We start from the raw sequence: 23818 nt of genomic DNA on the forward strand, positions 1-23818 counted from the left end.
CCTGCCATCCCCGGAACAAATCTGGTGAACCATTATTGCACTCGTTCTATGGGAATAATATTGTTCCTGAAATAAGAGAACAAAAACTGCACACACATCCTTTGCTTAAACCCTCATATAGAACTTAGAACAGTACAGCACAAGAACGGGCACTTTGGCCCATGATGTGCCAAAAATGATGCAAAATTAAACTAACTCTGCCTGTCCTTAGTCCATATCCCTTCATTCCTTGCATATTCATGTGCTTACCTAAAAGTCCCTTAAATGCCTATATTGTGTCTGCCTCCACCATCATTCTTGGCAGCACATTCCACGCTCCTACCACTCTCTGCTTTTAAACAAAGTCCTTGCTCCTCACATCTCCTTTGAACTTACCCCCTCTCACTTTAGACATTTCAATTTTGGGAAGAAGATTATGACTGTCAAACCTCTCCATGCATCTCATAATTTTATAGACCTCTATCAAGTCTCCCCTCAGCCTCTGCCACTCTGGAGAAAACAACCCGAGTTTTTCTAGCCTCACCTTCTACCTCATGCCCTCTAATCCAGGCAGCATCCTGATAAACTTCTGTACCCTCTCCAAAACCTCCACATCCTTCCTGTAATGTGGTGACCAGAATTGAATGCAATACTCTAAGTGCAGCCTAACCAAAATCTTATAAAGCTGCAACATGACATCCTGACTCTTGTACTCAATACTCTGACTAATAAAGGCAAGCCTGCCATATGCCTTCTTTACCACCCTATCTGCTTGTGTGGCCACTTTCAGGGAGCTATGAACTTGAACCCCAAAATCCCTCTGTACATCAATGCTGTTCAGCATCCTACTAGAAACTGTATAATTTTCCTTAACTTTTGATCTTTTAAATTATGGCATCTCTCATTTGCCTGGATTAAACTGCATCTGCCATTTCTCTGCCCATATCTGCAACTAATCTATATCCCGCTGTACTCTTTGACAACTTTCTACACTATCCACACCTCTGCTGATCTTTGTGTCATCTGCAAACTTACTAACCCACCCATTTATGTTTTCATCAGAGACACATGTATATAAACAGCAGAGGTCCCAGTATGGATCCCCGTGGAACACCACTAGTCATGGACCTCCAGCCAGAAAAATACCCTTCCACCACTACCCGCTGCCTTCTGTGGACAAACCAATTCTGAATTCAAGTGGCCAAGTCACCATAGATCCCAAACATTTTATTCTTCTGGGTGACCCTACAGTGATAAAGACTAAGCTTTCATTAGCCATCTTAATAGCTTGAAACTTCTGCACATTAGCCTTCACTAACTTATTGACATGTATACCCAGATCCCTTTGCACATTCATACTTTCCAACCTCTTAACATTTAAGAAATACTATGTACAAGTGCTCCTCTCACCAAAGTGGGTAACCTTACATTTTTTCACATTATACGCTATCTGTCATGTTCTTGCCCATTCACTAAGCCTGTTCAAATGCTCCTGAAGCTACTTTACATCTTCCTCACAAACACACATTTCTGTTCAGCTTTGTATATTTGCAAATTTGGAAAAGTTACATTGAGTCTCCACATCCAATTTGTATGAACAGCTGGGGACCAGGTACTGATTCTTGCAGTATCCCACTTGTCACAGTCTTCTAACACAAGAATGATCCATTTATTTCTACTCTCCTTTTATTATCTGTTTAGCAATACTTAATCCATGACTGTGCATTACTCCTATCCCATGTACTTTAATGTTGCCAATCTGGACTACACCTCCTCCCACCCTGCCTTCTGCAAAAACGCAATCCCTTACTCTCAATTCCTCCGCCTCCACTGCATCTGCCAAACCTACATCCCAGGTTCTATCATGAAACGAGTTGCTTTCAGCACACCACCAACCCATTTTCACTTACTCACTGCCCTCATTATCTGCTTAATACCACCTTTTCCTACCCAATATCTGTTCTGAAGAAGGGCCACTGGCCTTGAAATGTTAATTCTGCTTTCTATCCACTGCTGCCAGACCTGCTGAGTTTCTCCAGTGATTTATGTTTTAGTTTCTTAGTCCTCCTTTGCTGTATTCTTTACAACTTCCCAATCCTCATTTATTATTCTTTCTTATCAGTTTATAAGATTTTTGTTTTAATCCCATACAATCCTTAACTTTCTTCAGCCACAGTTGACTGACCTTTTGTAAGTTTTTAACTCCATTTTGATAGGTTTCTTTTCAGTAAATATCTGCTTACATTTTGTCCTCTTTTCCTGAGATCATTAAATGAGATGCTGACTCAGCTCATTTACTGCTTATCATAATTTTCACAATCTTGTGTCTCCATAGCGTTGTAGGCTATTTTTCTCTTTAATACTTTCTTTCTGGCTTTCTTCTAAACAGCCACCAGGGTTTTTCCCCCAGCTCTTACTATTTGGTTTGCAAATAACAACGTTTCTGTTGTTAAAGACAACCTTTCTCTGAAATGATGTGCTTCTGTCTGAATGAAGGTTCATCTGGGCTGAATGAACCAGCCCTTCTATATCTCTCTCTCTATGGTAAAACACATCAATAAACACTTCTCTTCCCAGCTGACTTGCTGTTCACTTATTTAAAGTCACATAACATTTTGGAAATTTTTAATTTCCTTGTTCAAAACTACTTTCTGACTTTGTTAAGGACTGTCTTTCTTTTTAAACAGAACTAAAAACAAAAATCTATGTCTCCTCTACTGTAGAACTCAGATGACCAAATAATACTGAAGGTCTGTTTCCATGCTGTACATTTCTATGACTATGACTAATAATAATAATATTATTATATTATTCAAGGACGGGCTCAATTTCTTGTCGGCAGAATTTAAAAGATCGAGAGAATAGAATCCCTACAGTGTGGTAAAGGTCATTAGGCCCAACAAGACCCACCCAGACCCATTCCATACCCAATTGCTCTACATTTCTCCTGACTAATGCATCTAGCCTACACATCCCTGAACACTACGGGCAATTTAGCTTGGCCAATTCACCTAACCTGCACATCTTTGGACTGTGGAAGCAAACCAGAGCACCCAGAGGAAACCCACGCAGACACAGGGAGAATGTGCAAACTCCACACAGCCTAAGGCTAGAATTGAACCTGGGTCCCTGGCGCTGAGCCGCCGTGCTTCCCAGGTTGACAAACTTGGATCAGAGTAGTCAATGACATTGTTGCCATTGTTGAACTGCAGATCATATTTCTCTGTGGTGATCAGTTTAGTTTATGGCAAGGTGGAGAGGTTTTTTTTATTTAAGGAAGTATTTAGTTCTGATAACAGAGTCCAATTGATCTTTGAGATGTATAGTCACAGTCAGGTAGATTGTAAATACTTTGAGGACTATCATAGGAACAGGAGCAAGCCATTCAGCCTCTTGAGCCTGTTTGACCATTCAACGAGGTCATAGCTAATCTGTAGCATAACTCCATATATCTGCCTTTGGCTATATCCCTTAATACCTTTGCTTAACAAAACATTATCTATCCCAGATTTAAAATTAAGAACTGAGCCTGCATCCAGTTTATGGAAAAAGGATTCCAAACATCTACCATCCCTTTTCTGTAAAAGTTCTTCCTAATATCTCTTCTGAATGGTCTGGCTCTAATTCTCAGATTGTGACCCCTAGTTCTAGAATCCCAAAGAAAATCTGGCCCCTGCTTGTGTCATTGTCCAACAGGTATATTCCTGTAACTTGATCTTAGGCACTCCTATTCATTATTGTCAACTTTCCCAAGAAGTAAAGAATTGAGGGGTTGTGTTATGAAACCTTAAAAGTTCATTTTAACATTTTTAAAATTATTGATAATGTTTTTACTTACTACTGGGAGTTTCTAGCTGTTCTTCTCTTTCTATCTTTACAGGTGTTACCAACCTTGTACCAAGTGGGTAACACTCCACCTTTACTAAGAACGGTACAACACAAGCTGGAGTCAGTTGCTGAAGAAGTCTCCCAGGCTGTAAATGAAGAAATCCAGGTATGAATCAGCTATCTGGCCGATTTTAATTTTTAAAAACTCTCCAAACCATTTTCTCCCACAGAATTTGTGCAGATTGTTTTCTTCCAAAAGGCATAACCCTTTTGCTTTTAAAGTTAAAAATCACACAACACCAGGTTATACTCCAACAGGTTTAATTGGAAGCACTAGCTTTCCAGTTAAACCTGTTGGACTACCAACCTAGTGTTGTGTGATTTTTAACTTTGTACACCCCAGTCCAACACTGGCACCTCCAAATCTTTTGTGTCTCACCCGTGTTACAATTCTGCACTATGTGGGGAAAGGAGAAGTTGTCTTCTTCTACAACTGTTTGAATTATACTAAAGAAAATGTGAATGAGTTGACCTCCATTTGACATTTTGCAGCTGAAGTGTCTCATTTTATCACTTTTTATGTTTCTGTGGGTTCTCATCTAGTTGATCTGCTGTAGAGATTTTATTTGAGCCTTCTCCTCAGGACATTGAGGCTGATTTGTTAACGTGGTACCAACCATTTTTTCTTCTCTAACCAGACAGAGTTTAGAATGTTTGAAACTTTGATGTGATTGAACTACATAGATCCTCCAATGAAGCAATTAGCATTTCCAGTAAGAGCATTGATCAGCTCATGTTTGCACAGAGCAATTGTGGATATATAAACTGAAAACTGTTTTTCAGTAGTGAAAATTCATCAAATTGCCTGGAAAACTGAGCTATTTGATTCAAACCTGCAGATGAGGAACTGACAGGACTTGGAACTACATTTCCTGGAACAGACGTGTTGGTGTATATTTTGTTCCACAAATCCGGATGACACAAGTTTCAGTACAACGGTAGATGCTTTATTATCGGACAGCCGGCGAGAGATTCTCAATATATGTCTCAACTCCTAGCGAGTAGGAGTTTTGTTCAGTGTCTTCAATATAAACTGGAAATTCATTTAAACAAAATCCAGTGCTATAATGTAGAATGTGCACAGTTTCCAACTCTGGACTCCATTATAATTACCTGGTTCTAATCTTTCAATTTAAATCCCCAATTTGTTTTTTTTTCAAGCAATTCTGATCAGTCATTGCTCTTTTGTACTGTCCTAGGCTTTGAAATGACTGCGACAGCATTAATAAAAGTTTGGTCAAGATGCTTCATATGCACAAAGAATGACTAACCCAGAGACACAGATATTTACAACAATATCTTAACTTTTATGAACATGATTTTTTTTGCAAGATAATGTTGAACTGACACTTCAGTCCTCAGTGATGAGGGGAAATTGACATAGAATAAAGCTACAAAAGGCATTCCATACTGATAAAGAAGATGCACAGTCTTAAAATTATGTGGAGGTAAACGAGTCCGAAAAAAATATTCAATTCAACCAGTATCATTTTCTGAAAACAATATTGTTGGTTTGGTATACCCAGATCTACCTTTATACTCTGTCTTGCAATTTTTTAATTGGACTGTATGAAGTTCACTGTAATTCCTCCACTTGGTGAACAAATATTAAAGTCTGGGTTGATTTTCCTCAGTGTTAGGTTTAGATTTGTTTTGTGAAGAAATGAGCAGATAACCTTCACAAATCACCATCACTTTCCGTCCGGATACTAGGACCCTGTTGAGTACAGACACATGTAACTTGTCACCCAGTATCGAGAATTGTAACAGCCTCCCCCGCGTGGCCGGGAGTGACCAAAGCTAAGACCTCGTCCACCCGAAGGTCAGATTGCTCAGCACTGATGGTAACTTTGAGGGTACTGAGGGGAGTAGGGCAATGGGCTGTTGGGAGGGCCTCCCGAAAGAGCCCTCGGGATGCTGTCTGCGATTTCTTTAATTTTAGGGGACTGATGACCCCCAGCCACCTTCCCAAACGCATGCAGACATTGGATCACTTGAATCCTAGCCCACAAAGTGTCTCCGCGCACACCCTCTATATTTCCTCTAAACCCCACCCCCCCCCCCCCCCCCCAACCTTACTCTTTCAACGGGGCAATTCTGTGTCCTTCGTGAAACGGCAGACCGCACTTGGCTTTGTTATTGGACAGCCGGTGAGAGATTCACAATGTCCCCAAAAGTAGTTGTACGTCTATTTGTGGTGACACTGCTCCATGAATCTCTGCTCTACACACAAAGGCAGTACATTTTATAGGAATAAAACAAAAGGTCTATGAGTCACATGGTTGATTGTCATTACATTGTTTAAGATGGGCAGTTATAATTTTACAAGGCCCGGTGAATGTCAATGTCCCGTGATAACGAGTGAATGGATTACAGGGACAGATTAACGTATTCGTCATGCTCATGTGTTGATGGGAAAAGATTAAAACGGAAGGGTTTTGCCTGTTCTCAATAAGCAAATCATACACCTGTACTAATATGGAGGGGAAGCAAGATAATGGGAGCATGAGGCAGTTCAACAGGGTTGTGTCTAAGGGTACCAGTGTTGCCTGAAGCTGCAGAGGAATCCACATGTGTGGCTCCAATAGATTCCTTCTCTAAGATTCAGTCAGCCTTCTCCCTACTGAGATGTTCTGTCTATTCTAAAGGAGCTGAAAATGTGTTGCTGGAAAAGCGCAGCAGGTCAGGCAGCATCCAAGGAGCAGGAGAATCGACGTTTTGGGCATGAGCCCTTCTTCAGGAATGCTTTGTTATTGGACAGCCGGTGAGAGATTCTCAATGTCCCCAAAAGTAGTTGTGCGTCTACTTGTGGTGACACTGCTCCACGAATCTCTGCTCCTGAAGAAGGGCTCATGCCCGAAACATCAACTCTCCTCCTCCTTGGATGCTGCCTGACCTGCTGCGCTTTTCTAGCAACACATTTTCAGCTCTGATCTCCACCATCTGCAGTCCTCACTTTCTCCTATTCTGTAAGAGGACAGACATGCAATTGATACTGCAGTGAGTCTCTTTGGTAGTGGAATGTTTAACCCTTGAGTCCCCAGTATGCCTTGAAAGAGAAGTAAAACATGGAACTGATCCCCTTGTGGCTTTCTAACTTCCTCAGAGGTGTACTAAATTCTCAGAGAAGGACTGTGACTGGGATGCTGTGGTTTAGTTATATTGTACTGGGTTTACTATGCTTACAACTTTTCTTTTTTGAGCTTCTGGAGTGTGAATATGTGCTGGATAAATGTAAACTTTACGTAACAAGCATATTAAATGCAAATGGTATCCATTTGATTTGATCTACTGTCTTGTGAACAGTACAGGGAGCTCAAAGCAAACAAGGACATAGAGATCACAGGGTGCTTGGACAGAGCAAGGCATGCAAGGTTACATTTGCACAGGAGGTGCACAAAAGGAAGGTCAACGTTACGTTTGAAATTAGAGAGGTCCATTTCATCTCATAACCGCATGGATGAAGCTGTTCTTGAACCTGTTGGTGCGTGTGTTCAAGCTTCTGTATCTTCTGCCTGATGGGAGAGGTTGGAAGAGATTATTACTGAAGTGGGAGACATCTGTGACTATATTGGCAGCCTTTCCGCAGCAACAAGAAGTGTAAATGAAATTCACGGATGGAAAATTGGCTTCCATGATGGTCTGGCTTGTGCACACCACTTTCTGTAGTTTCTTACAGTCCTGGGCAGAGCAGTTGCCAAACCAAGCTGTTATGCACCCAGATAGAATGCTTTCTATGTTGCATCTATAAAAGTTGATGAGGGTCCTTAAAGACATGCCAAATTCCCTAAGCCTCCTGAGGAAGAAGAGGCGTTGTTGTACCTTCTTGACTGTGGCATCAACATGGGAGGTCCAGGACAGGTGGTTGGTTATCGTCACTCCTAGGAACTTGATATTTTCGACCCTCTCCACCTCAGCTCTGTTGATGTAGATAGGGTCATGTCCTCCTTTCTTCCTGATCTAGAATCATATTCAGATTCAAATATATAAATTAAGTTTTAATCTGAATTAGCTGCTAAGTGAGGTTTAAGTGAATTGGTTGTTAGTTTTTAATCAGTTAACTGTGGGCTGTTGAGTCACTTTTTATCGGAGGGGAAATTATAATGGTCCCAGGATGTTTATTGTGTCTGCTGCTCCTGGGATGAGTCAAGATTCACTGAAAACTAACTGCTGTCCTCAGACTTCACGCCCTCAAATACTCGGCGGTATGAGATCTCTTGATGAAGCAGCATAGGTGTCCACTTGAAGCTTGCTAAATTACCTGGAATCCTGTGGATAGAATGCCATGCCTAGTTTGCTGGTGTTCTGTGGTTATATAGTGTTGAATGCAGAGAAGAGTAACATATTTCAAGAGTACAGTTAGAGGGAAAACTGCCACAGATTGGAATGAATTACCTTGGTAGTTCAATCCAGGCTACCTGATTGCAGGAGAGTCATGTCTTTAAATGTATTTCCTTTATCTATCTGAAGCATTACTAGAAAGCGGTTCTGCTTCTGTCAGAGCAGCAAAGCTTGACTGAGCCATGATAAGTGAAGACAGAAGAGAACTGGTTTTCATTGTGGCATAGTAAGTCTTCAATGACTAACAACTTCCGAGTCTCTGAAGTGCTGCTATATTGAGCAGGGGTTGCAGAGCCTGAATGGGACTGAGAAGGACATTAGTTATAATAGAAGAATCCCCCCTGCAGTACTCAGACTCTCGGCAAAGGGTTGCAGCTGGACATTTGTGTTTTACTTATAACATACTGGGTGTACTGTTTTCTCATTTCTTCTCTTGCATGACTTCTCTTCCAAGTTGTATAAATGTGCATAGATGCTACAAGGGTAGATTTGTGATTGTCAAGGTATATGATACAAAGGGATAAAAATGGCTGCAGTGTTGTGTGTTTATTTATAGAGGTAAGAACTGATCGTAAGTTAATGGTGAATTGTATACAGAGGAACCTCGATTATCCAGCAAGATGGCAAGGTCCCAAAGCTTGGCTAAACTATGTTAACCGGCATTTGATTATTCGGAATTCGATTAACTCAATGAAATGACTTAGCATTGTTCCTATACTACTCAGTGTTTCCTAGGTTACACAAGTATTGGGTATCTTTTCTGGTAGTGTTAATAATAGTTTTATACTACTCTGGACATGACACCTGCAAAAAGCAACCATAAAAGTGTGTCACAGCACAAGTACATTTTACTAAGAGTCCAATCATCTTTAAAATTATTTTTATGTTGCTACAAAATTTTCAAAATATTAATGATTTCTTTTTCATTCTCTTCTTAGACACTCATTCAGTCCCTCATGAAATCCACCAGCATGCTCTGTCCTAATGTTGTGGAGAAAGCCAATATTCAGGAGCAGCTGGTTAACAAAGTATCCAGTAAAAACTTCATCCCCAAGGACTTTACAAGGAGCGTAATTGTTGAACAGGCTGGATTGGAGATTGTGAACAAACTCAGGTCTGGATAGTCTTACGTGCCAGAGTATCACTAATTCTTCACTAAGCCCATTTAACAAAGATGTAACGTCAAGAAGAAGTTTTTGTTCAAAGTGTTTATTGACAGAGATTTGATTTTATTTTTCAACGTCACTTTTTTAAGTTGAACAGAGATTCACCATCCTTTTAGCAGTGCATAATTCATAATGGCTATCAAGAGAAAAAAGTATAGAATGGGACAATGGACTTCACTCATTCATAACTATTTAATGAAAATTGATTCCCCTTAAATTTCATTTCCCTTTTAATAACCAAAATTTCCTGAGCCCATCTCTGTTAGAATGTTTTTGTTTCTGTTAAAATAAAACAAATTAATTTTAAAAGTCAAATCAGTTTTAAGTATTAGTATAATTCATTTTTGAAACAAGAGAGGTTCTGAGAGCTTGGATATATTACTATGAAAACTATGAATTAAAATGGCTTATTTTAGCAACTTGGAACTTGTTAATGAATAATTTTCCTCTCTCTTGGCTTTGGATTACAAGTAAGATGAACTGTGAAAATCTCGGTCCCATGTGCAGTGGATATTGGTAACACAAAGCTGCCTATTTGATGGTAATTAGCTTTTTAAAAAACCAGAGAGAGGAAAGAAATTGGAATTAGAAACGTCAAATCCTGTGTGGATATTCAGAGACTCATAAAGTTGTGATTCAAAGTGCATACTTAGCAGTAACATGCAGAATACTGACCTCAGCTAGCCACTGTGAAATTTATCCACTGCTGCAGTGGCAAATTATATTAGAACATGTAATATTTGACTACTGTTCTTTGTCAAGTATGGTGCCATATTCTTTATTTATACCATGGATTTCCTCATAATGAAAGTGGGATAGAAATGTCCAGCTAATAAAATGTCACTTGTTTGTTGGCCTACTTGTGAAGTGCAAACATGCCAATGCCCAATAACCTGGATGAGTGAAGAGAACTTCTGTTTATGTCCACAAACCATTAGGAAAATGTTAAAACATTTGCAACATATCTTGTTGGTGTTGAAGATTCTTTGAATTCTCACTTTGGAACTAACTATAAGATCTCTGCTGCGCATTTGATCTGTTTCCAGTCACTTTTTAAGATATTTTTTCCAAATTGGGCATTTACAGAAGTTACAGGATTGTCAGGGTAGTAATGATCCCATGATAACAATGCTTAGTTTACTCTTTCCTGCCCATGGAGCTGCAAGTATATTAGTGTTGTTTAGAATCATTACTAACTAGCACAAGGTGCAAAGTTAAACTGGTTTTGTATGAAAGAATTGATATTTCTGTAGAATTGTTACTAGGGTGATTCCACTAGTAGAGAAAATTCTTGATTAGCTCTAGTAAATAATGAATAGTATTTGTTTTCTGTTGACAGTGAAGTGAAGCTCAGCGTCACTGCTGCTCTAATTGACCACTTTGTGGACCACATTCTGAAGGACCTAACCATTGCTAAACAGAAGCTTGTGAGTGTTGCTATACATTCCATTGTGTTCTGTGTTTTTATTTATAGTGATGGAATTAAATTTAATAGAAACTTAACTATACAATTTGAGTAAAAGTATAAGTAGTGTGTCAGTCCAAGGATCCACAATTTCTCTTGCTCCCAGTCTTGCACCCAGTCACTTCCAAACAAACAACTAATCATATGATTTTTGCTGTACAGGAACCATTTAGATCTTGCACATTCCCTTCACAGGGGCCACTGGTGTAGGACACACCCTCATGATCCCTATTTCATGCCCCACTCCCCAACCCTCCTCTACCCAATTCAACCCACTGCAATCTTCCCATGAGTACGCCTCCATTTCCACTCCTTCTGTTGGAGGCTCTTTGTCTGCACCTCATCACCCCACAACAGCTACCACCCCTTTGTCCAACCTTCCCAGAGGAACTAGGAACCAACTTCCTGATCCCCATTCCTCTATTCCTCCACTTACAGCAGCTTCCCCCCCCATTTTACATTCTTGGTGATTTTTCCTGCTGCTGAGGTCAGTGTGCAATCTCTGCACAGCTTAGAGGGAACACTGTCCCCATTCCTCATCATCTCACTACCCCCTTAGTTTGTTGAAGAAGTTGAGCTGCTCTCTTCTTCCATTACCCTGCTATGAGGCTGTCAGCCTGGTTCCAGCTTCACCCTTACTCAGACTATCATAGAGCCACACTCCCCTACCTACCATGAAGGTCCTCCCTTTGCCATGTATATTTCTATGCTTTATAACCTTTTCTACTAAGGACTTTATCCACACTGGTCATTTTAGGAAAAATCAAGCCTATGTATAACTTACAAAAATAGCTTTGAAGAAATTTAATCCTGTTGCTATGTTTGTATATAATAGTCAATTGAAAATTGAAAAGAGCAGGCCAATTAGTCTACCCATTAAGTTATTCTAAGTGCCAAATATTTTTTTTTAATCTGTGTATTCAAGTACTTATCTCAAAAAGTAAAAGCAAAACATTTAGAATGATGTTATTCTTCCATTAATTCATGGCCATGCTAACATAGCCCATGTTCCAACATTTATTGCCTACCTCTAATTGCCCTTGAGAAGTGGTAGTCACCTTCTTGACAACTGAGTGATTTGATCAGTCACTTCAGTAAGATGTTAAGAGTCCTCCATATTGCCATGGCTCTGAGGTCGTATGTACATGGATAAGAGTGCATGGAAAAATCCAGGGCTACGGTTGACCTAACCCATTTGGTAGAAAACTATTGTGTTAGTTGTCTGTTGTATATACCATATATTTGCCCATTCCACTGTAGTCAATCAGGCAAAGCTAAGATAGGCAGTTGGTCTATGATGTATTTATAGTGACGGAGCTGGAACAGTTTCTCAGAATGTCTAACCCAAATATCTCATCAGAAGTCTTTTCACTATTCAAGTGCTTAAGTTCTTTGACTCCATAATTTAAATCACTAAGTATTTTTACTTGCCATTTCAATGACACACTCAATTAAGTGTTTCTCCATTTAGGCATCTTATGCGTCAAAACCACTAAATGAAACACCTTCATCAGACAAAGCAGGTTCAGAAACCTCGAAAGATGAAATCACAGTTAACGGAAACATGGATTTATTGAGTTCACCCAACAATGACTTGGCACCAATTGAGGTATTATTCACAGCAGGTGTTCCAGTATGGAATTGACTTAAACTCAGAATTGCCTTCCTTCTCATGCCTTAATGTTGTTAAGATTTGGGTTGAAAAAGCTGCTTTTTCATGGCTCATCAAAAACTGTAGAATCCTGATTGAGGTTGTTTTCTTTAGTCAAATATTCTTTACAGCATAAATTAATAAAGCTTTAGGCTCCCAAGAACACAGAAGAATTTGGTACAAATATTCAAACCTGGCTTCAAATTGATGCCTAGTTGTCCTCAGCTTTTCGTTTAGCTTCTATCCAATTTCCCTATTGGATATTCTAATTGTACACCTGTTACGCATTAGTTGAGTGATGATCAGTTAAGAGAGTAGAACCTGTTCAAAACCTGGTTTGAGCACCACGTGTTCCTGATAAAGTATCATTAATGTAATATTATCACTGAGAAAACAATTAGGGTTGCAACAGAAAGTGCGGAGGCAGAGAGCATTCTTTCAGTGAAAGAGAAATTAGATAAGTACTTGAAGTACTATGGGGAGAGACAATGGGAAGTGGCGATTATTTTTTGGATTACAGTTACCAGTAGCCATCAGATATAAGAGTGACCTTCATTTGTATAATATATATAGGAAATATCGTAAAATGGACACTCACCCAATTCTCTTGTGTCACTGTGAACTATAGCTCAATCCCTCAGACTTAATTGTTTAAGTACAGCCATGCCATTCTGCACACTCTTAACCCTATATTTCATCAATGATATTCAATTGCTCTCCTAGGAGGAGATTGAGATAGTTATATCTACATTTGTTTAAGGTTCAGATTCAAATTTGTTGGGGCAGTGTATTAGAAAATCTCATTTGCACTGAATTTCCACGTCATGCTGTTCTTTTGCCATAACTTGTTATTCAGAAAACCAGTATTATTTATCATTCCTTTTTCATCTACAAATTTAATAAATTCAACACTGTGTCAAAATTGAGCTGGACTTTATCAACAAGTATGTTTCTAATCAACGATCATGGCAATATCAAAAGTGGAAGTCAATAAATCTGAGCCAATCACCAGAATTGGTGGGCAAACTAACATTTTCCTGAAGGAAGAAGTGAAAAGCTTTATTTGGTGATTTCATACTGAAACTCTTGATTACATGACGAGAGATGGAGTACACATATATCTCCGAACATGTATCTTTACACCTTGCTGGTTAAATCTGCTGTCATCATCGCATCAAAAGCCAACACTTGTCCATTTTATTGTTGCAAGCTACCACCCTATCACTCCAATCTGTTTGCCTCCCTGCTGCTATGCATTTAACTGCTTCACCACTGACAGCCATACTTTCAGCTGTTTAGGTGCCAATGTCTGAAATTCCCTCCCTAAATCTATTAACCGCTATTTCCTTCTTTTAAAGACTCTTCTTGAAAACAAAGTCTTTGACCAAGTTTTTTGTCATCTGCCCAATATCTGCTATGTGACTTGCTGTTAAAATGTGTTTGATAATGCTCCTGTTAAGTTCTTTGGGGTAATTTAGCACGTTAAAGGTTCTGTACAAGTATAAGTTGTTGTTGAGGATGCTTATGTTCAGAGGCTACTGACTTTTCAATAAAGTAGTGAAGCAGGTAACATAAATCATAATAGGATACATTTATGGTCATTTTAACACAATTATAAATCCCTGACTATACATTCCAATCAAATTATTAAGAATGTGTGAAGAGTGGTGAAATGCTTTCAGTTTTAAATGTTAGTAGTAATACAGATGTAATCTCTCTTCTGTAGAGTGTGTCTTTGCTTCGCAGGAGGACAATACACTCTAGAAGAATCAGGCCAACCACAGCCTTGAACCGTAAGTGGTCATGTTAACATTTATTTAAATTGATTTTGCTGACTGTTTCTAACCCAGGTAAGCAATTAAAGTCAATACTAATTACAAGATCATAACATTCAAGGGAAAGGAGTTAGACAACTTAGAACGTATGACTGTATTCTTTGCTCACATGTTGAGAGTGTGTAATCTCTCAGTATTTAACAATTGGGAAATATAGTAGACATCCCATTCACTCAAACCTGCTGGCAACTCAAATAAGTCAAAGCTCATTTGCAAGTCATCTTTATGTAAAACTGCCTAGTGTAGGAGTGCCACACTGCTGCTGAGTCTCATAGTAAGGTTTTTTGCCCACTGTCACTCCATATTTTCAATTGTTGGTGGCAGTGGGAGAGATTGTTTGCCATCAACTTGTGGTTAATAAATATATTCCCAAGTTGTAATTTGCTCTTTTCTAATAAAATGTTGATAGTTATTCACCATACCTTGCGGGAAACCAAATTAGGGAACAAAATTGAATTTTACTCAAAAAAGGACACTTTACATTGTTTATTAAGTAAATTAACATTTTAGACCACTGAAGTTTGTTATTTAGAGGAGCGAACTGATAGAAGACTGAGAGTTGGGATAACAGGGGCATTTTCAGGAGGTTCAGGGTGGGTAGATTGGGCATGTACTGATTGGAATATAGAAGAATAGAAGATGATCTTATTGAACCATACAGAATTCTTAGAAGACTTGACAGGGTTGATGTAGAAAAGTTGTTTCCCTTGTGGAGGAGTCAAGGACCAGAAAGTATATTCTCAGCGTAAAGGGTTGCACATAGAGTCAGGCAGTGCAGAAACAGTCCCTCCAATTTGTCCATGCCGACCAAGTTTCCCACTTGCTGGCAGTTGGCCCATATCTCTCTAAACTTTTCCTATTCGTGTACCTATCGAAATGTCTTTTAAATGTTGTAACTGTACTTGCATCTACCATTTCCAGTAGCAGTTCACTCCACAAACGATTGATCCTTTATGTGGAAAAAGTTGCCCACAGGGTAGATCCTCCCCCCTCCCAGTCTTATTCCTTGTCCTGAAAATATGCCCCCTACCTTATCCTAGAGAAAAGACCCCCATGACTCATGCTATCCATGAACCTCACAATTCTACAAACATCTAAATGTCACCCCTCAAACTCCCATACTTTGGTGGGAAGCAAGAAAGTGGAATTGAGTATCAGATCAGTCATAATTTCATTGATGCTGAAGCAGATTTGATGGTCTGACTTCTGCTTCTACACCTTAAGGTCTTAAGATAGCTGGTAGTAATGCAGACCTTTAATTAAATTTATGACAATATGTCTGCCATGGTTTTGTGAGCAGAGATCTACCTAAAACAGAAGGATATTTACATTTTAGTCCTCTGAAGTTTGAATGATATCCACCAGAGAGGAGAGCTAAGAAGCAGATGCAGTGTTAGTCATCAGTCCCTTTAGATTAGATAATACACATCAAAGCTGGCAGCAACATTTTAGGAAATTGCAGTGCAATAAGTTTAACATTTGTTTTGGTGACAAGATGCTTGCTGAAGAGGAAAATAGGTCTGGAAGTCATTTTTTTGTATTTCACATCAGCCAATGGTGTAGAATGCATTGATTTTGATTTGATTTATTCTTGTCACATGTACAGGGAAAAGTTTTGTTTCATATGCAGTACAGTCACATCATACCATACCAAGTTCATAGGGTAATAGGACAGGGTGACAAATACAATAGTGAAGACAGCTATTATGGCTGCAGAGAAGGTGTTTAAGAAGCAAGATCAATATTAGATTTGAAATTTGAGAGGTCCATTCAAACATCTAACAACAGTGGGGAAGAAGTTGTTCTTGAACCTGTTGGTATGTGTGTTTAAACGTTTGTATCTCCAACCTGATGGAAGAGATTGGAAGAGATTATAACCAGGGTGGGAGGGGTCTTTGATGATTTTGGCTGCCTTCCTAAGGCAGCAAGAGGCATAGATGAAGTCACTGGATGGGAGGTTGGCTGGAGTGATGGATTAGGCTGTGTTCACAACTGTCTGAGGTTTCTTACAGTCCTGGGCAGAGCAGTTGCCATACCAAGCCGTGATGCATCCAGATAGCATACTTTCTTTGGTTTATCTGTAAAGGATGGTAAGAGTTCTTTTGGACATTCCAAATTTCCTTAGCCTCCTGAGGAAGTAGAGGTGTTGTTGTGCTTTCTTGACTGTTGCATCAGTGTGGTTGGTGCAGGACAGATTGTTGGTGACCATCACTCCTAAGATCCTCTCTATCTCCGCTCTCAACCCTCTCCACCTCTGCTCCATTGATGTAGACAGGAGTGTGTCTTCCACCTTACTTCTGAAGTCGATGACCAGCTCTTCAGTTTTGCTGACATGAGGGGGAGATTGTGATCTTTACACCACACCACCAAGCACATTCTCTCTTTCCTGTATTCAGTCTTGTCATTGTTTGAGATCCAGCCTACAACGGTGGTCAATGAACTTGAGTTAGGATGAATTTGGCTACATAGTCATGAGTGTACAGGGAGTACAATAAAAGGCTGAGATTGCATCCTTGCAGGGCACAAATGTTAAGGATTGTCATGGAGGAAGAGCTGTTGCCTATCCTCACTGATTGCGGTCTGTTGGTCAGAAAGTTGAAGATCCAGTTGTAGCGGGTGGAGCAGAGACCTTGGTCTCGGAGTTTGGTTGGCATTATAGTATGGAGACGGAGCTGTAGTCAGTAAGTAGAAGTCTGATGTAGGTATCCTTGTCATTCTGATGTTCCAGGGATGGGTGTAGGGCTAGGGAGATGGTGTCTGCCTTAGACCTATTGTGACATAATTGTGGCCAATTGCACAGGGTCAGGGCAGGCTGGGAGGCTAGATTTGATATGGGTCATGACTAACCTATCAAAGCATTTCATAATTATAGAGGTCAGGGCCACTGGGCAGTAGTACCAGGATGACAGTGATCTTCTTGAAACAGTTGGGGACTTCAGATTGTAGTAAAGAGAGGTTAAAGATGTCAGCGAATACTCTGTACAGGGTCTGAGTGCATAGCTGGGGACTCTGTCTGGCCCAGTTACATTCTTTGGGCCTACTCTCAGAAAAGCTGATCTGACATCTGCAGCGGTAACTATGGAAACAGGTGCATCCAATGCTGTCAGGGGAAAAGGGACACCGTTTCACTGATCTTCTATCAATTCAAGCATAAAATGCATTGAGCATATCAGGGAGGAATATAGTTTTGTCTGCTATTCTGTTTTACTTCACTTTGTAGCTTGTTATGTCATGTAGGCCTTACTACAAATGGTGGATGTCCATATGGTTAGTTTGGGTCTCCAACTTAGTCTGGTATTGCCTCTTGGCATCTTTAATGGCTTTACAGAGGTCATATCTGGATTTCCTGGAAAGGTCAGGGTCATCTGACTTGAATATCACACACCTGGTGTTCAGTGGGCACATTAACTTATGTTGGTGTAACTTCCTTCTTAAGTCTGAGGTGACTAACTGTCCTGAAAATACCCCATGCAAATTATTGGGAACACAATGTTGAGCTAGGTTTAGTTGTGTTCGTCAATTCTGAAGAAGGGTCAGTATATCCTCAATATTTACTCTATTTTTTCTCCACAGATGCTGCCAGACCCCTGCTCAGTTTTTCCAGTGATTTCTGATTTTGTAATGTAGCAAGTTAGGGGAAGATAATGATCCTCCTAGTGTCTGAGAAGGTGGTTTGGTTTTCTATTCGCATAAAGATTCTTTTCTTCCATGGGGTCAATTCATATCCACTGAAGGCACCAAGAACAGGAAAGCCCCAAGTTTAATTTGCATTCTACGCTAAGTTTACCAATATAAGGTGGATGTCAGAAGGTCCATTAGAATTGGTGAAGGCATTCAGAGGAGTAAAAGGAGCAAAATCATCCAAACTGATTCATGTGCAACAGCGGCTCCAGAAAACAATTACATTGAGTGCATGAGCAAAGGATTATACTGGAATGTGATACTCAAATAGTGAGAATGGTTTTATAATGAATAGTCATTTGAATGAGATGCCAGAGTAGAAGGACACCAGGGGAGCCCAGTCCAAGTCAGAAGTTCAGCAGAGGATGGTGGAATGTGTAAAATAGAATAAGTAATGAGCAACAAATTTATTACTTGCTGCTCAAAGAAGAGTAGCCAAAAACTAAATGTTTTTATCATCTATCCTTCAGGAATCTCAGACATAGAAACAGAAAGACAATTTGAAGGAACAGATTTTGAAGCAATGGAACTATTGACAGTCAAGTCACAACCAATGTCTACTGATATGAATGCTGTAAATAACACACCTACAAACGCAGAGACAACTTTTACAGATTCTCTTATGGATTTGCCAATTGAAGGGATGAAACTAAGGCATTGTACCAAAGGCAGGCCAAGACCAAACAGAATCCGGAAACATCCACCCTCCAAGCCTACTGTAAGTCTGTCTTGGAAGTATTTTTAATGGAGACAAGTTTAGCAAAAAAGTCAATAAAATTAGGCTAATTACTTATCTTTCACAATCTCCTAGATTAATTGCTAACAATTTATGTTGTAAATAAGAAAGATAGGGAGTTACAAAGTATAAATGACTACAGAGAAACCTCGATTATCTGAAGGACACGGGCGGGGGGAGTATTTTGTTCTGTTAATCGAATGCTGGATAACATAGTTAGCCAAGCATCAGGACCTCGCGATCTTCTTTGGATAATCTGAAATTCAATTAACAGAATGTTGGATAATTGAGGTTCCTCTGTAACCCTAAAAGAGTACATTTCTTCCTTTCCTTCCTGTTGTTAAAGAGATGAATTGTCAATGCGACAGTGAGATCAGTGTAGGGTAAGGCTGTGCTTCCAGATCGCATGCTGTTTTCATAATTTAGAATAAACCTGCTAGTATCTGGCTTACTGAAGATGTTTTATTTATATCAAATCAAATTTAGAGTTAACAAAATCACAAGTATTGACAACTTTCTGTTGATTTTGGACCAACATCTTAATGTGTGACGTTAACTGAGATTAGAGGAGCATGTCAAGGGAAATTTCTGTGTATCTGTCTTTGTGCAGGTAGCTCTCTCTTCATTTCTACCTTAAATAAATGCATGCATGAAGTAATAGCAATGAACAGTTGATAAAGTGGCAGGCACTTTGAATCACACTGAAATACTTCCAGCAGGCCTGGGGTCAGCCATATCTACAAATAGTAAAGAAATCTTATCAAGCCCTGAATGATGTAGACTATGGCAAGAAATCTGGGAGAATTGTACGAAAATCCTAGCAAGGCCTCTAAATATTATATTTCCTAACAGATTCCAGATACTTTGAAATGAGGTCCTGACTCAGCAGCAGTGAAATGCTTATTAAGGGGATTATTGCTTGTTGTCAGCCTAACTAACTGAACATCTTGCCTCATTAATATGCACCCTCCTACCTTATCACCCACTGTGAAGAAACTAGATGTTGAGAATTCTCAACATGGAAGTCTGAGATTCCAGATCACTGCTTGTTCCTCCAGACCTACATCGTGATGCTGACTCTGACATCTCAAGGCACTTGCCACATCCATCCTTGTACACTGGCATATGACACCTGCCAGCTCTTCAGGACCCCATTGCACCTCCCAAATTGACTTAGCGAATGCTTTACACTTAAAAGCTGCCCTTCAGGGTACATTGGCAGCAAGCATTGAAATGCTGCTGCAAGGACCCCGTCTCATAAATTCTCCAAGCTGCTCACTTACTTTCTTAGCACTCGCTTTGGGCCTACTTGGATGCTAACCCAGATTTGCCTTTTCTCTTTGCCCTCTGATGCCATATCAACCAGGTTCACAGTACTTCTGTCTTGCCATATCATTTAGTACAGACAGAAAGCCAGGAGACTTGTTAACATTGTCAGCAGTCTTCAGTCAAGTCAAAACCGCCTTAAGTTGGGGTCAAATCACAGTAAGTCAAAGGGAGCCTCTGAAATCACTAACTGCTAACCTCTGACAGCTTTTCTGGGGACAGAAGTGAAATAGACAGAGGGGAAAATTCAATGCTAAGGTTGTCTGTTATAAAATTTACAGTATTTAGGGGAGGTGATGATCTCGTGGTATTATTACTAGACTATTTCTCCAAGTAGCTGAAAATGTGTTGCTGGAAAAGCGCAGCAGGTCAGGCAGCATCCAAGGAGCAGGAGAATCGACGTCTCGGGCATGAGCCCTTCTTCAGGAATTCCTGAAGAAGGGCTCATGCCCTAAAACGTCGATTCTCTTGCTCCTTGGATGCTGCCTGACCTGCTGCGCTTTTCCAGCAACACATTTTCAGCTCTGATCTCCAGCATCAGCAGTCCTCACTTTCTCCTATTTCTCCAAGTACCCCAGGTAATGTTCTGGGTCATTAGGGTCAGGCAATAAACACTAGCCAGCAATGTCCACATCCCATGAAGGTTTTCTTAAGCTGCATTAGTTTAGAAACAATGATTCAATGTGTTCTTGATTATTCTTAAAGTGAAAATGATCATCAAACAGGATTGAGCTGATTATTGAAATTGTGATTAGTATCCTGCTATCTGAATGCTGTCAGACTGGGCTATACAGTTGCATCTGTTTGTACTTGGCATAGGTACAATCTGTGGACCAGGAAAAAGGAGAGGATGTAACCAACAGCAAATTAGATCTAGGACTAGAAGAATTCTTCACAAAGAAGATAATTCAAGAAGAAACCAGTTATGTGCCTGCTGCTTTCAGTGATTCTTCATATCAGTGAGTGACAAGTATTCCATCACATTTCTGATTTGAGCCTTGTAAATGGAGCAAAAGAATTAAAGAGGTGAACCACTCAGATTTCCAGCTTGTGTCGTGATGCTGTGACTACAATCCTAATGAAGTTTATCCAGTCTGACTTCTGGACAATGATCATTGTCTGATTTTGCAAAACATAGTACAGCGAAGGTCATGGAAAAGTGATTAAGACTTCTCTCATTCAAAATGGTGGTTACCTGACATTTATGTGGTACAAGTGATATCCATCTTTTGTACACCCAATATTATCCAGGTCCTGTTGTAACTCAGTGAGCTTTCAGTAACATAGCTGATAACTTTTCTATCTTTTTGCAACATGTTATCATTGACAACAACTAACTTGAATTGCAGGAGTACCAATGTTTTAATATTGCTTTCTCCAGCCCTTCTGAGGGCTACAAAAGCCAGGAGATATCAAAACCAAAACAGATTAGATTAGATTAGATTACTTACAGTGTGGAAACAGGCCCTTCGGCCCAACAAGTCCACACCGACCCGCCGAAGCGTAACCCACCCATACCCCTACATTTACCCCTTTACCTAACACTACGGGCAATTTAGCATGGCCAATTCACCTGACTTGCACATCTTTGGAGTGTGGGAGGAAACCGGAGCACCCGGAGGAAACCCACGCAGACACGGGGAGAACGTGCAAACTCCACACAGTCAGTCGCCTGAGGCGGGATATGAACCTGGGTCTCTGGCGCTGCGAGGCAGCAGTGCTAACCACTGTGCCACCGTGCCGCCCACCAGTTATTTGTTCTGTTTTTAAAAGACATTATAACCTTCCAAGCAGTATCTGCCACATTTGGGGTTAAATATAGAAGTGGGCAGTAGGAGAACTATTCACTTGCCTTGTCAGCAATATCACTTCCGGGCCATTTTCCAAATGACATGATTGGAATGGAAAGGTCTTCCCATTTGCAGCATCAAAAATAGACCATTTCCTTCGAGACTGCCTCTTGGCAGATGATTGGGACCACCACTCGAGGCAGGCTTTGCTCCTTGCACATCTGTCTGTTCACATGGTAGTGCAGCAGCTGTGACTGGTTTTTAATTTGGAGTTTTAATAATTGATGAGTGGTGCTGCAAGGTGGGAGTCTTAACCTGACTTCCCTGCTTTAACTCTCATTTCTATTTATAAGACCATGGATCTCAGATGTTGTTCTAAGAGCCTCAACATTATGTCCTGCCACCTTTAGATGTGTGTGTAGATACACCCCTGGGCTTGTTTGTCTGACACATCTTTAAAATTGTTCCATTTAGATTATGCTGCCTTTCCTCATTATTCCTGCCAAAGGGATTCATGTCGCATTTTTCTGTATTAAATTTAATCTGCCAAATGGCTTCCCACTTCACTAAACTGTCTGCATTCTCCTGAAGTCTGTTAGTATCCTCCTCACTATTTCCTACGTTCCCAAGTTTTGTTACATCTGGAAACCTTTCTCCATTGTATCTAGATCCATGTCATTAATATATACCAAAAAAAGGTGTTATCATAGTATCAATTGCAGGAAGCCATCGTTTATACTACCCTCATTTCTGAGAAAAAAGACATTCACAACTGCTTTCTAGATAATTTCATATCTACACTAACACATCAGTTTTAATTCCATATATTTATTTTTTGCTAATCGGTCTTTTGTGCTCCTTTATCAACTGTTTTTTTCAAAATCCATACACCCAGCAATCACATTGCCTTCATTACCATCTATTACTACAAAGGACATACTCAGCATGTGAAGCATCAACTGTAGCGAAAGAGACAGAATTAACTTCAGGTTTTATTGAATGTTATGACAATTAGGTATGCACTGTTGCTGAAGTTCCACTATTCCACAGGTCATAAGCTAAAATTAAAGTAGTTTTTCCAGTTACATGGTTAATCAGACACCTTATCAATATCAAATTTTAAATAAGATCTATGAGCCAGATAAATAATTATTGGTTTATTGTCAAAACAAAACTCATTCAATGAAATAAAATAGTTGATAAACATGCACAGTTAATAATAAAGAAGTATAAATGCTTATTCTCCTAAATATTGCCACAACATACATGAAAACACAATCTTACACTTTGGAAAAGCAGAAAGAGGTATTTATCTGAAGCAATTGGTTTTCTGGCTTTTTTGGCTAATTGGGTTATTCTTAAATGTGAAAGGATAAAGTGTAGAATGTCTATTACTTTCTTCTGGCACATATGAACAAATCATTCATGGTTATCTCTGAAGTCTCTACAGACACACCTTAATCAGGAAATACAACATTGCTATATTCCTTCAGTCACTCTAATAAAATAACAAATGGCTTTAACACTGAATTCAAAAGAGGGTTTTCTTTTTGGAAATAGAATCGATTAGCTGGGCAGACCTTCCTTGCTGGCTTCTTGTCCCCAATTAATTCCAGATACCAAAACCAAACATTCTCTAAGCCAGTCACTATTCAAACAACCCCTGTAGAAGCAAGCAGTTATCACCAATCATGTGATTTCTTAGGAAGCCTTATTTAAACAAAAATCACCAATATTGACAGTGATTTTAAAACCAGCTCCTTTAAAAATTACGCCAGGAATTTCGATAAAACATAAGTAACTATATTTTCCACAATCCATCAAAACTTAAGTCCTCTGAGAAATATTAAATATAAAACATCTTCCTAACTGTACACACATTTAATTTATGTATATATAATTTAAGTATAAAAGGTGTTTTCATCACAGGGGATGGTTACACAGCGGGCAGGGAAAGAGG

General features: G+C 39.6%; 1 protein-coding gene and 1 pseudogene across 4 annotated transcripts in view; one reads left to right on the forward strand and one right to left on the reverse strand.

The window, feature by feature from the left end:
- The window catches only part of carmil2 (capping protein regulator and myosin 1 linker 2), a 184118-nt gene that overhangs the window by 132377 nt on the left and 27923 nt on the right, over positions 1-23818 (forward strand). For all 4 annotated transcript variants that reach the window (XR_015759967.1, XM_043707061.2, XM_087995933.1 and 1 more), the window contains 7 exons: positions 3860-3973; positions 9147-9322; positions 10714-10801; positions 12311-12448; positions 14217-14283; positions 18477-18724; positions 20888-21027. Coding sequence is in view for 3 of the 4 variants with exons in the window: in XM_043707061.2 (XP_043562996.2) it covers positions 3860-3973; positions 9147-9322; positions 10714-10801; positions 12311-12448; positions 14217-14283; positions 18477-18724; positions 20888-21027 (971 nt within the window). In the remaining variant the exon portion in view is untranslated. The remainder of the gene's footprint in view (positions 1-3859; positions 3974-9146; positions 9323-10713; positions 10802-12310; positions 12449-14216; positions 14284-18476; positions 18725-20887; positions 21028-23818) is intronic.
- LOC148147344 (uncharacterized) lies at positions 7208-8871 on the reverse strand (annotated as a pseudogene).

The sequence above is a fragment of the Chiloscyllium plagiosum genome, unplaced genomic scaffold (assembly GCF_037043375.1).
Source record: "Chiloscyllium plagiosum isolate Xiang-an unplaced genomic scaffold, Cpla_swu_hap1 HiC_scaffold_17, whole genome shotgun sequence".
NCBI classification, from domain to species: Eukaryota; Metazoa; Chordata; class Chondrichthyes; order Orectolobiformes; family Hemiscylliidae; genus Chiloscyllium; species Chiloscyllium plagiosum.